Source organism: Nilaparvata lugens, chromosome 1 (assembly GCF_014356525.2).
Source record: "Nilaparvata lugens isolate BPH chromosome 1, ASM1435652v1, whole genome shotgun sequence".
Classification (NCBI taxonomy): Eukaryota; Metazoa; Arthropoda; class Insecta; order Hemiptera; family Delphacidae; genus Nilaparvata; species Nilaparvata lugens.
The window spans coordinates 79,653,996-79,668,237 of NC_052504.1; the positions used below are offsets into that span (position 1 = coordinate 79,653,996).

Below are 14,242 nucleotides of genomic sequence, written 5' to 3' on the forward strand. Positions count from 1 at the left end.
TTATATATTTCCATTTTCCAATCCTCATTATGACCTCAAACGATATTCTTATTTTAGCTGTTTTCAGAATTCTTACAATACATTCATAAAGCTAAATGTAATAAATGAAATGGAGCTTTATCCTCTATAAGGCTTGAGCATTTGAACATTCTTTTCTCTCCTGTTAAGCTCTCCTCAAAAGATTTTCAAATATTTTCATATTTTTTTCATCAATTTCCTCGGCTAAGGGAGAAGGGAAATCTGGAATGTGAAGTGATCTATGTAGAGTGAACCAGCCTGGTATTTCCCGCGTGAGTTGATTGTTATAAAGAAAGTTAACATTCCTCCTGGAATGAGATCCTTGAATTCTTGAATAGAATAGGGAATCTAGAAGTCTCCATCACTATTGAACTTGAAGAAAAAATTGCAACTTGAGAGCACGAGGTGAAAAGAATCCGAACGCGTGGTAAAAAAATAAATTTATGAAAAAAGGTGTTGATGGAATGGGATATTTCGAGCAGCAGAAGTGGTTTTCAGCTCTAATTGGCACCGTTACTTACTTTTTTATTATAGTTCGGTTAAACGATACCTTCGCGAGCCCGTCGGCCTTGGAACAACAATAAAACTATGATTCATTTTGTATAACAGTTCTACAATTTGAAACTAACAAACCGTGTCTATCAATTGACTCTCTGCCACAGCCAACTATTCAAATGTGCGATCAATTGATTTATAAAGCAGCCCCACCCTTTGTTGGTTTAGTGGAACTCATTTTCTTCTCAATATTGTCTAATTCCAATTCCATTGTGAACAGAAGAGTATTTTGATATTTCATCATTGTAAATAATATCTTCTCATTTGAATTCCAGAACGAATTCGAAAAATGTTGCTATGCTGCTTGTTGTTAGTTAAGGCACATTCCGGCACTACATCATTACAGTCTTGATAGTCGAATATTATTTTCAGTAAATAACAGAACAGAAAACTCTGATCTCTGAACATTATTTCGAGAGGAATTCTTATTATTACAGATAAACAAGAGCATTCATTATTTTTCAAAACACGAGCATTTCCATCATGATTTTTTCAACTAATCATTGAGTAATTCGCAACAAAATTGAGAAAGGCAGTCCTCTGTTGGTTTAAAGGCATTTTAATTATTTTTCTACTTTAAAATAATTCACAATTACTCCATCCTAACATATATCAGATACTGCTGATAAAAACGTGCTCTCCCCTTAAGGTGATAATAATAATTATTCTGGTTATATGAACCTCATATTTCCTTATGGGAGTTGCAAATTTTTCAACTGGAATTTTAAAATAATTAGATTTTAATGCATTTCTCCATGGAAGGAAAGAGTTGTACATTGATGTTTATGTTACTCTGGGGATTTCATTCCTATTCACTTGAATGTACATCCGAATAGATTTCTATTGAATTTTTCAAAAATATCATAGATCCATACTTTTCTTCTTTCTTCTTTATATTTTTTCCAGTTTTTTGAAATCACACTGAAATCCAAAGCTGCCGATTTCTATTCCTATATAGTTCAACAACCATGTACAATTTTTTCCAGAAACACGAATCTTGAATAAGATAATCATGATCTAGATAATCATAAGATAAATCATGATCCAGATATTAGGAAATAAGTGATTTACTTCTCTACAAACAAGAGCATCGAGCTCTGTTGCTCCTCTAATAATCTGGAATTATCAGTAGAAATTTCTATCATTGTCATTAATAAAACATCTATGGGATTTGGAAGTTGATGAGTACCTACGTACACTGAAAAACTAACTTCAATTATTGAAATATTGAGCAAGCAATCCTTGAATATTTAATTTTCTTGAATAACATCAGTTTATCAGTTGATTAGTTTATTGTCACAGTACTAATTCCATTATTCATGTACAAACGGCACTGCTCTAAGTGAACAGTAGTAATTTGACTTGAAAGTATGCCTAATTAATTCATCACTGAGAAATGGTTCAATGAAATGCTCACTATTCGTGATTTTCAACAGGCTTCCTCTTAATTTGTTTCTAAAATATGTGGCTAATATTGTCACGTAAGACTGAAATAATCAATTGGATGAATTTTTGATATTATTCACCCGTTCTTATTCAGTAATTGCCACAGTTGAATCAAACGCGAGCTCATTGATAAAGTAAACTTCAAATATTGATTTCGACTACCAAATTACGAGAATATTCTCCCACTCAAACTTATCGAGAGTAGAGAAATTCCAGGAAATCACTCAACACACTTGTGAACCCATATAAAAGTCTCTCTGCAGTATCAGATATTTTATAAAAGATCTTCGACTTACTCCTATCAAAGATTTGATTCCCTATTAGACCCGTGTCATAGCTTTGATCTTGAAGGTTAGTCAAAGATGCTCAATAACATAATATATTTTATAGTGTTATTCTTAAGGTGCGTACAGATTTACGCGCCGCGAACATGAGCAATTCACTTTTATCAGCTGATGCCAAGCTTTTTATATCTGTACCGTTTCTGTAAAAATACAGATATAGTCAGCTGATTAAAATTGAATTGCTCATGTTCGCGGCGCGTATATCTGTACGCACCTTTCGCACCTTTAAGGTTGCTGACTATATCTGTATTTTTACAGAAACGGTAAGATACAGATATAAAAAGCTTGGTATCATCTGATTAAAAGTGAATTGCTCATGTTCGCGGCGCGTAAATCTGTACGCACCTTTAGCTTCCATTCAATCATCTTTGTAGTTCAGTTGACTACAGTGAACTTATTAGAGAGCATTCTCATGAGTCTGGGGAGGGGAGACATTCCTGACATAAAATACCTCACATACTCATTAGTCAACTGATCCGCGACAGATTATTCAGATTGCCAAATAGGAACTGTTAATTGCCAAGTTTCGATCACGATACAGTGAATGAATCAATCATAGTAGGCCTAGGCTAATAATAATGATAACGCATGAGCAGTGGGCCTAAGCCTTTTAAGAAGTGTAATGCGCGCGCATAAGTAGGCCAAACCTAGGCTAAACCTACCGTGACGACCAAAGCCTTGCCACAGATGTAACAATTACTCAACCACGTTCTACCGTGTAAATGACAAACATGCAAATGCAACACAGGTGAGAGAAAATCAAATAATAGCCTCTACATTAGCCTAACATTGAAAATATACTGATTTGTTTGTGTATGATTCGTTGTTTTCCCAGTTTACAGTGTATGTGAGATGGTGAGATGGCAGAGGAGGTGTGATTCAAGGAGGAAAAGGAAGCAGTCTCATAGAATAGGACAGGAGGCACATTCCAAATTTTTCGCCACACTTGGATGTAATGAGCTGGTTTACGTGCGTCATATGGAGGCCGAAAGTGATTGTTTTCCGACCAGGCCGGTAAAACTTTACGGCCCTAGGGCTTTAAAATGACCTTGAATAACAGCTGATCGTGTCCGATCTCACAAAAATCATAGAGATAATCTCATAACGACTGTAATAATCTATATAATTATGTATCGTGAATCGCGGTATCATGTCTATAATATATTTTATGAATTATTGTTTCATAATTTAATATTTATTATTGTGTTTTTGATATCAAACAATAGAATACGATGATATCTCCATAGCCTCAACAATATAATGTTGGCTGCATTGTCCATTGTCAGAAAGGTACGTATCGCAAGTATTTAAAAGTGAAGAATCGAATTTGAAATCAAAGTACAATAATTGTATCAATATTTTAAAAGTGAGGTAGAGTAATAATTGTTTCTTTTTTATTATCGAATTCCACTTCTTAATGCAATACAATCAACAATAATAATAGGAAAATACAGCAGAGATCTAAAGTTTAAGGTAAGCCTACTGGTGAAACTCAGCCTTGACTGAAAAATTCCTAGTAATTTTTCCGTAATTCATTATTAAAACTTTTAGATAATTTTTCTTCAATATCAAACCATATAGAGAAAACATTAGGCCCACTCAAGATTGAATCTTCAAATGTTTTTTTCTCTACGATTTAACTATTTTCAGAGCAATATTTTGTTGTGAAAATGCAGGCAAACCGGCTTCAAGTTTGCCGCTATAGGCTACACTATATTATAGTAGCCTACATACGTTACCTGACTTACAGGCCTCTTCAATCAAAAATATTCAATGGCCGAGAGCGTAAAGGCGTAATTCATCAGAACTAAAAGCTCAGTGAATTACAAACATGATCTAGGTTCGAACCTCGGTCAGTGACATTTTTTTTTTGTCGATGAATTTCGACTTTCATTAGCTATTTTTTATATTAGTGACCGTAATTTAAATTTCAATCAATTTTTTAAATATATTTTGAGACAAAACTGTGAAATATGCAATTATATTAATTTTTTAATCACATTATTTCAAAATAGTAATGAAAATTCTATTCATCCATCTATCCATGAGATATTGCACCAGGCGCAAAGCGCGAGCTATAAAAATTCAAACAATTATTCGAAATATTAATAGTATAAAAATATTGTCACTATTGTAAATTATTAATTAGTAATATTGAAATTAATTGACAGTGAAAGTTGTCATAACCAAGATTCAAACTATCAAAATAGGCTGTTTGAATTTTATTTTATTTATTTTTTAATTTCTTATATATTGGGAAGTTTTTTTTTGGTGTGGCGAAAAATAGCGTTCGCACCATGGGCAAAAATGTATTTCCGGCTCTCAATCTTTTCTAGTCCTCGGCCTACGGCCTCGGACTTAAAAACCGATTTCGGGCCGGAAATATCTCATTTTCGGCCCTAGGTGCGAAATATACTATTACATCTGAATGGTAGCCTAATTTATCAGATCATCATGATAGCGGAGAATAACTAAACTCCAACACCTTGATACTGTTCCATCTTGCTTCCACCCAATGAGAGTACGAATGGAACGGTCAGGTCGATACTATGTAGATTTCTGATTTGAGCTCGTTATCTACCTTCTATATCTATCATATACTATTAAACGAGCAATTTATGTTCATATGTTTAGATGTTTATCTCTTTTCTGTATAGGGTTACTAGTAATAATTATAAATAGAAAGAAAAATAAAAATCTCAGTACCTTTTTTTATTTAGTGATAAAAAAATTCAAAAAGAATACTGAGATTTTCATTTTTTTTCTATTTGTTTAGATGTTTATATATATCTCTATGTGACCGGATCTCGAAAACGGCTCTAACGATTCTCACGAAATTTGGAACAAAATAGGCTTATGATATGAAAATTCGATTGCACTAGGTCTCAACCCTGAGATAACTCGCTGGAGGACATTAAAAGGATAAATACGTTCTTGGAAAAACAGCAGGAAATTTTGTCGGCTGTCGATACCGTAATGGAAGTGAGTGAACGAGTGCATGTGTGAGATCATTCAGCTGATCTCACGAGAAGAAAAATTCAGCAAGAAAAACTTATTTTCGTTTATTTATCTTTTTTTTAGAAAACATGTTTACTTCAGAAAGTCCAAAATAGTAACTAGATGCTGTTAGTGTAGAATAGTACATAGTTTAACAAATATTGTAGCAAACATAGTATATCATTCTAAATCGAATTCATAGTATATCTGTTTGTAATTGATGATGTGTTTGTTTTTTGGAGTGTGAATAAATTGTTATTTTGATGAGTGATAGTAGCTTAACCTAGATTTTGATTTGGACTGTTGAAAAATTTGGAAAGGGACTGTTTTGGGCATAAGCCTGTTGTGCCTCCTCATATAACTATAAAAATAATTGTACGACTGAGAAAATGAATAAATAAATATTAACTATAAATTCAATCTTTCGTTACAAATTTTCTATGCTTTTACACTCCAGAGCAAAGCTCGGTCCCCCGATATTATCTATTATATCTACACCAATGACTCAAAATGTTTTTATCATTGCACAGCTGTTAAGTGGCATCGATCTTCAAGCACCGCGACTTACTCGTTCTTTTCGCACCTTTATTTGCTACCGCTATCATAAATAGAATCGTGGCACCGAGCTTCACTCTTTATTTATATTTATTGATGAACAGAACACAATTTCTCTAAAATGATCGTATTTATATTTCACAGCTGGCCATATGTCATCTTATGAATTTCGGGGATGCGATATTTTGATTTTTCACATACTTACTCGCTCACTCACCTTTTTACTATCCACATCTGTTTCAGCCAAGGATGAATTATCCATTTAATGTCGTTCAGCGAGTTTTCCAAAGGATGAGACCTAGTGCAATCGAATTTTCATATCATGAACCTACTATGTTCCAAATTCCGTAATAATCGTTGGAGCCGTTTTCGAGATCCGTTAAACATAAATAACCAAATATAAAAATACAAATATACAGAAATTGCTCGCTTAATATAATAGGATAATATTGTTTGTCTAGGCTGGTCAGTTGGAATATAAAATTCGCCTACACTATTTAGTGAAGATGTCTTGTATATTAATGGTGCAGTGTGACGCAGACCGCTCCTCCAGTGGTACTCTCTTGTGTAGAATAGGTACATTAGCTCGAACACCACAAATTAACAACAACAACAACAAATCCCCAATTAGTTGATTAGAAGTGAGTCCATTACTCAATACTCACCCTACAACTGTACTTTGATGTAATACATTCCTGTATTTTGATATACATTCATGATCTTATCAATATTTTCCAAGGCTAGATTTTCCACCTAATAATCCACTGAATGTATCGAGGAATAATTCTTTGTTTTGTTTTTTTTTTTTAATATGACGTCCTGGTTTCTTTTCATATGAGTTGTACGCATGATGGAATGAATGCTATATTAATTTATCATGTTTCATCCCAGTGAATTGAACATAATCTGAAATAATGAGATAAGAACAATTATATACAATTCAAGGTACCTAGAATGTATTCAAAGTACATTGATACAATTAAACACATTATAGATATGATGTTCTTCTTGATAATTCCTAGTTTGTTCCTATGCTCTCAAAAGAGAAAAATTCAATGTATCTTGAATTTTATGAACCTTGCTCAATTGAATTGTATGCTTGTGGTTGTAGTAGCATTTCTTTTAGTCATAGCGTGGATCACTGAGATTTCCATATAAAATTCCTGAACAAGGAGCTTAGATCTTATGATAAGTATGATCTTCAGCATGATCCCACCTAATAACTGGTATTTAGTGAGAACTAATAGTACCTATAGTCCTATGGAAATTATTGATGATTAAATAAGAAAATGTTAGTGATGGGAAGACTATATATTTTTTTATTTTAATCACAAACACAATTCAGAGTGAAAAATAGAAAACATATTCAGCAATAGATATCAAACCGCTATTTTATACAACAAACTAAACTCCCAATTATTCAGTCGACAACATGTTGGTGGTATTCGAGTCGCTTGGGTACTTAATGTGCACCAACGAGCGCCTTCTGGTGTTCAACGGCTGCCAGGTGCGAAATCTTGGCGAGCTGCACGTCGGGGGTGTCTGTCACGTCCTCAGGTGCGCCGGGCTTCGAAGCTAGGGGGTACTCAGGGTAGTGGTGGGGGTACTGCGGGTAGTGATAGTAGGGGTAGTAGTAGGCAGGGTAATGGACATACTTGGGGTGTTCGTGAACGGTGGTCACGTGATAGTTGAAGCCGTAGTGAGGATCGGCGGATCGGCGAGCTCTGTAGGGGTGGGAGGAGATGATCAGCTTCTGGTGTTCGACGGCAGCGAGGTGAGCCAATTTGGCTTGGGCCACTTCGGGGGTGTCGGCCACTGGGACGCCGAGGGGACGGTCGACGGGCACAGACCAGGCTGACGCGTGGGCATCAGCATGCACCGCAGGAGACCAGGCTGACGCGTGAGGAGCAACAGGCACCGGCGGCGGTGGTGTGGGGAGGTTGGATGCGTGAACCTTGAAGCCGTGGACGGGATCGGCCGTGTAGGATGCGGTCTGCACCACGCCGCTTCCGTCCAGGTAGGAGTAGGTGCCTGACACGACGCCACCAGCTGATCCCGTTTCGGTCTTGGACGAGGGACCCCCTGAGTGCCCGTAGCTGTACCCGCCGTGGCCGTCTTGTGCGTGGAACTGCGTGCTTACCAATCCGCCACTAGCTACCGATAGGCTCACGCCTAGCAGAGTGGCCACCTAAAGAAAAACAAGTGAAGACATCAGAATTCCAAAGGGAAATAACTCGGATAAAACGATGGCTTATTTCATTAATGGCTTTTACTTTATTAAGCAATACTTTGTGGGTGCATTGATAATATTCAACATAATATGATTAAGATAGCATGATAAAGTTATTGAAATAGTAATTATCACGATATAAGTTTCATTTGAGAGGACTGTTAGATTTTCTCTTAGTTATTTGAAGAGAATCATTTTCAAGCTATTCATAGTAGGTCCTATATCAATATTGAAAATTATACAGAGTTCATAGACTCGTATCCTCAATAGAAGTCTAAACTAAGTTGAAAATAGTATGGTATGCAGTGGTAAATAGTTAAAGACGATGGTATGGATTTTCAAATACTGTGATACAAGGTGACTGAAAATGTTTCAATTTTCATAATTTTATTATTCATGAATGAATTGCTTCAACATTGAAGATGGATTTCAATTCTTAATTGCCAGAACTTAAAATGTTTCAATTGTCATAATTATCAATAATTTCAATTGTCGATATTATCGATCCATCTTCAATGTTGTAACATTCCATTTATGATGAATTTATAAGGAATAAAAATATTCAAATTCCGATTTCTTATTAATGATCAGAATAATAATCAATCCTTTGCTCGTTGATAATCTTCAACATAATTTATTATTAGGATGACATGATTGAATTATCGAACTAATAATTATTACGAAATGAGTTTCATTAAAGAAGACTGTTCAAGTTTCTCTCACTTATTGAAAGAGAATAATTTTTAAGTTATATGTTATAGCTTCTGAATAATGTCGAAATGAATTATTCCAATACAACCGTTTATTAGTAAATTTATTCAAATTCAAATTTTTTATTAAAATTTCAAATTTTCTTTTGTCAAATTGAAAACAATATAATGAAGACTATGAATCATAAAAATAATAGACAAGCAAGAAATCCATAATAAGATTCCAATAACACAAAAACTCTTAAATTAAAAATAACTTGTTTCCTATCTAGAATTATTGTTTTTTATGTATTGAACTGGGTGTACAGTCTAATCGTGAAGAAAATAGAAACAAGAGTAATTCAAGTGACAGTAATCCATGAAATCATAACATCAACTAATAGAGAGACTTGAGGGCTGATTTCTACAAATTATACGAAAATTCTTCTACTTTTATCATTAAAATGTACCTTAGCAATCTTCCTTTCCCATGCAAATGAAACAAAAGGAGTAGCTGGAAGTACTGTAATTCAATGTTAAGTACCTAAGGCTTGCTTAATGTGAACTCGAATGAGATATCTTATGCAAATACGAGTACATAATGCTTGTAGAGAAATATTCAAATCTCACCAGAGTGCTTGTCGCAAACATTTGAGCAGATGTGTTGTGTTGTGGTAGATGTTGGATGATACACTGCGATGCACTGAGATGCACTGATAGCCAACCTCCTGTGCTGCTGATGGAAGCAAGGACTGTTCGACTGTGTACCGATGCTCTGGCACGCCACACTTTTATACAATTGCCAACTCATTACAGAACACATTAATTAAAGCAATTGCATCTTTATTTGGCCAGCATTGAGCATACTTGTCATGGACTTGATAGGCCACACGTCTATTGTCTATTGTTGGCAGACCAATATAAACTAGATCATTGCAGCCCTCATCGTTTCCTAATTAGCAACCCTGGACACAAGTCCACATACGACATGTGTGTGTAAGTACATGTGAACATGTGTTTGTGAGGCGACACATAGATTAAATGCCCCAGGCACCACTACAGGCCAATTTGCACTTATTAAGACACTAGTTACGCGTTATCTCCAGCCTCTAAATTAGCAGATTTAGATTCTATCCAAGTCGTATCAAAATTACTTCGATCGTCAATTCGAGCGCACAGCTCTTTTATTACACCTATTTACATTTTCTCAGTTTTCAAGGGTTTAACACTATTTACGATGTCGATTCATCTACAAACATCCATTTTATGGATAAACTGTATTACCAGTTAGCATAGGTATTTTTATCACAGGTATTTCAAGGATTAAGTGCCGCAAAGCCTAGGTCTGGTTGTCTCACCCAGTCCTGCAACTGAGGATAAAAAGTGTTACGATGGATGGAGTCGACCCAAGACGAGAAGGATCTATTTTCTTCAAGGTTAATGTATCAGTAAACTCAAGTCGAATAGTTGTCAAGTTGAGAATAGATCCAGTTTATGAAGAAAATAATAATACACATAAATCATAACGGATGAGTGAGGATGTGTATACACAGGTATAGTAAAGGCTGATAATACAGTGAATCTTGACATCTGTGTCTGACTTAGCAGCGTAGGCGAACTAACTTTTAAACAAAACATGGATGAGGATTGAAATCGAATCAATACAATAATTTCTTGCATTATTCTTGCATTACTCCCATCTCCATACCATAGCTTTATCAATCTTATTCATTGAAAATTAGAATTGATTACATTACACGTATGATGACAAGACAATTCTCCGTCTGAACTAATTCTTGAAAATCTATATTGAAATAATATTATCTTATGCAAGCAGTGAAACATGAGTTGGATCAAGAGCGTGTATCATCCAACATTTCTAACATTCAAAATTCAACTACAGCGATTAAAATAAAAAATTACGATAATTTGAACAGTAATTGATATTGAATTGGGTGGAAGGGAAGACGTCACCTTATTTGAAGATTGCCCGTTTTTTTAGAAAAAAGAAAGTAATCTTCAACTTGAGAATTCAACCGGAAAAATCTAGTTTTTACTAAATGTATTGAATAGGCTATGTAAAAATCATCAAATATTGAATAATCTAATAAAATATAATAATAAAATGATTTTTTTAGTTCATATATGAATTTTCTAAAAAGTCTCAAAGTTAAAGCCCCATACACTGAAGATGGAGAAATTCTGTAGATACTGTACTGATGGAGTATGTATGTGTTTGCTAGTTTGCTGATAAATTAACGCAACTGAATCTTATCGTTCATGATACAGAAACATGATAGGTTTTGATTCACATGAGAATTGATTCACAATATTATGACGAATGGTTGATTGGAAGTAGTGTATTGAAGTATTTGAGTAAAAGGATCATGTTTGTTTTATCATTGATCCTCTTCTCTTGGTTTTCAACAACTTCTAATAAGAACAAGATTTCTTACATCTCCCAATTACTCTTACATGAATTCACTGCTCAAGCCAACGCATGAAATTGAGAAATCCTTCCTTGACTTGGCAAGACAATAATTGCTTTGTGCGTTTACCATTGACGAGAGATAATGACACGTTTAGCTCTTCTTCAGTCGGATCAATAAATACTGGTTTCAGCCTCAGATGTCAAACGAATACCTTGGATGTAGCACACGGATTATTTATAACCTATACTTTCATGAGATTCCATTAAGATCAATATTTTTGAACTTGAACAATGATCAAGTTCAAAAACATACGAATAATTGATTGATTGATGATTCAGTTTTATTGAATAAATAAATCTATGTCCAAAAAGATCATAATATTTGTGTTCTCTTCTGCAGATATGTTTCTATGTAGATTAAATTAATAATTTGATTGAATTCAACAGTAACACCAAAGCACGTTTCGATATTATTCTTCTGCAAATATAGTGTTTCTACCTGTTTGTTCCTAAGCTCCAACACAATATTTGTTATTCGCCATTTTGATCGTTACACACCTTGATGGATGACTCTCAAATTAGGATGTTTTTCACGGTTGAAACACTTTTATTTATTTCACCCCATGGTACACGCAAAAGATACAACATACTTCATTTTTGACATAGTCTACGTTTCTTAAACATGGTAAGTTATACTTACATCTTATCCATTCGAGAAGTTCATGCTCTCATAACTTGTTGAATTTAAAGAATCCCGCAGTGAATCCGGCACATTTCAGCTCCCTGTCAAAAATCGATTGAGTTTTTCCAAGGGAGTTATGAATTATTGTATAATTTATTTATTTATTTGTAGACAATAGAAACAATGCAGGTAAAAACAACAGGCATTCGTCCAAAACTGCTTTAAATCTCAATTTAGAATACACAGTCTAGAGGTTATCTAAATGATAACTTAATTCACACACTATTTTGAGTCCAAAAAATGTAAGTACTACAATAATTTTGAACTTATAAGATTAATGAATTTAAAAATACAAATCCAAACAAAGAAAGTAGGAGTTTCATTCCAGCTCATCCCAAACATATTTCGAGTTTTCGAGTTCTGCAGCCAGAGCTGGCGTTATCTCTCTTATATTGGCGTTTTTCCTAATAGGTGATGTCTCAAAAAGTAGCAAGGCTACTGACGTACGATCTGCCAGTCTCTGAAGTGTTTTCTAGATAGTAATGTCTCTATGCAACGACATCGATATTCGATAAACTTGAATAAAAAATTCGTCAAGAAATTGTAAGAATATCGCAAAATAAATAAGAATATATAAGGTAAACAGATTTGAACTGTTTAAACAGTTTTTATTGAAGCCATGACTACGCCTGAAAGGGTATAATAACGTTGTCAACGTGATAGTCAAAATCTAAATTGTTGCTCTTCACGCATATATCTGCTTTTCTCGAGATAAATATTATCGTGTTACCAATTATGAACAAATTCATCAATTTTCACAGATTCAAAATTGTTTCATCCTTGAGTTAATCTGCAATTCTATTCAACGGAATCTCAGATCTACTATAAATTGAATTCCATTCTCCTCCTATTAGATTGATATGCAAACAAGATTTCATCGATCTGAACGTGTCAATTAGAAGTGAGAAGCTGAGAAGGCGGCAGTAGCTGCTGTTGTGATTGGAGATTGATAAACGAGCTACTTCACAGCTGGGAGCGTGCTCTGCATTATTGAGTGACATATCAATACATCTGTTCACAATCAGAAGCTAGACTGTCTCTATTATCAATGGCTGGTAATCACTCACCAAATGGAACTATCAAATATCATGTCTATAATTGATCACTCGATTGAACAACTCTGTACATTGACACTGATTATGGACCACCTAACTTGACTGAGTGTTTACCAATAAGCGAATCTGTGATGGGTCAGTGACTGATATGTCTCAAATCTCAATATCCTATCCGATTTTGAAATACGATCTGATTATCGAGCCAATTAACTCAATGACTGACATAATATTGTAATGATGAGTTTTCATTGTAGGTATCTGATCACCATCAGCTTAGAGATTGATATCCTTTCTAGTTCTCCCATTTTTACAGTTATCTTTTATATAGTTATTTTATTTTTATCATTTTAGTTATTTTTATTATTTTTTCATAGTTATTTTGCACCATTATCTTTAATGATTGATTCTGATTCTGCTTTGTTTGTTAATCTTGATTTTGTAATATAAATCTATACTTTTCTCGTACGAAATGTAAAGGGTTGTGTGGCAGAGAGGATTTAGAGTCTCAACTCTGTCCATAATAAAGACATATTATTCAATTCAATTCTTCTATTGTATGACGACTCTACCACTGTTGCAACCACCGGAATTTGCAATCACGAATTTAATTCAAAAAAGATCAGGTCTTTCATCAAACTCTATAACCAATACTAATACTGTATTATTTCTTCGACCTCAGCATATTTTTTGTCATAATCTCGATTAGAGAAATCTTATAAAATGTGTAATGCCTGAGAACATTGTCTATTGAAACAATCAATTAGTTTTGGGCAAAGCTTCTCAAAACATGTTTATGTTTAAATTATTCACATTCATGAATGCATTAAGATAGTACAAGTAGACGAGATTCACTGTTTCATGGAAACACAGATTGCCAACTTTTTATAATTACATTTATTTCTAGAATTGGATTTCTCAGTTCAAATTCTCAGTTGAATTTCATATTAATGGTGGCAGACAATGTTGAGTTGGTCAAAGTTGATGCTATCAATTGAAACTGTTCTGTCCAGAGAGAAGATAATTCTTTCCAGTTCTAACAACAAAATAATTTCTTTATCATGATTTTTATAAACTGCCAATCGTGAAGCTTCCTCAAAATATGTTTGTCTAATAAGATTGAATATATTTTTGTTATATATTTTGTTAGAGTAGTCACTTCGTGGTCCCAATTTATTAACTT

General features: G+C 34.2%; 1 protein-coding gene across 1 annotated transcript in view; it reads right to left on the reverse strand.

The window, feature by feature from the left end:
• LOC111063341 overlaps positions 1 to 9,643 on the reverse strand; it is a 33,239-nt gene extending 23,596 nt beyond the window's left edge. Inside the window, exons 1-2 of the mRNA XM_039441947.1 lie at positions 9,465 to 9,643; positions 7,381 to 8,103 (exon numbers count right to left, since the gene is read on the reverse strand). Coding sequence (XP_039297881.1) covers positions 7,381 to 8,103; positions 9,465 to 9,485 — 744 coding nt within the window. The 5' untranslated portion in view covers positions 9,486 to 9,643. The remainder of the gene's footprint in view (positions 1 to 7,380; positions 8,104 to 9,464) is intronic.
• Positions 9,644 to 14,242: the final 4,599 nt, after the last annotated feature.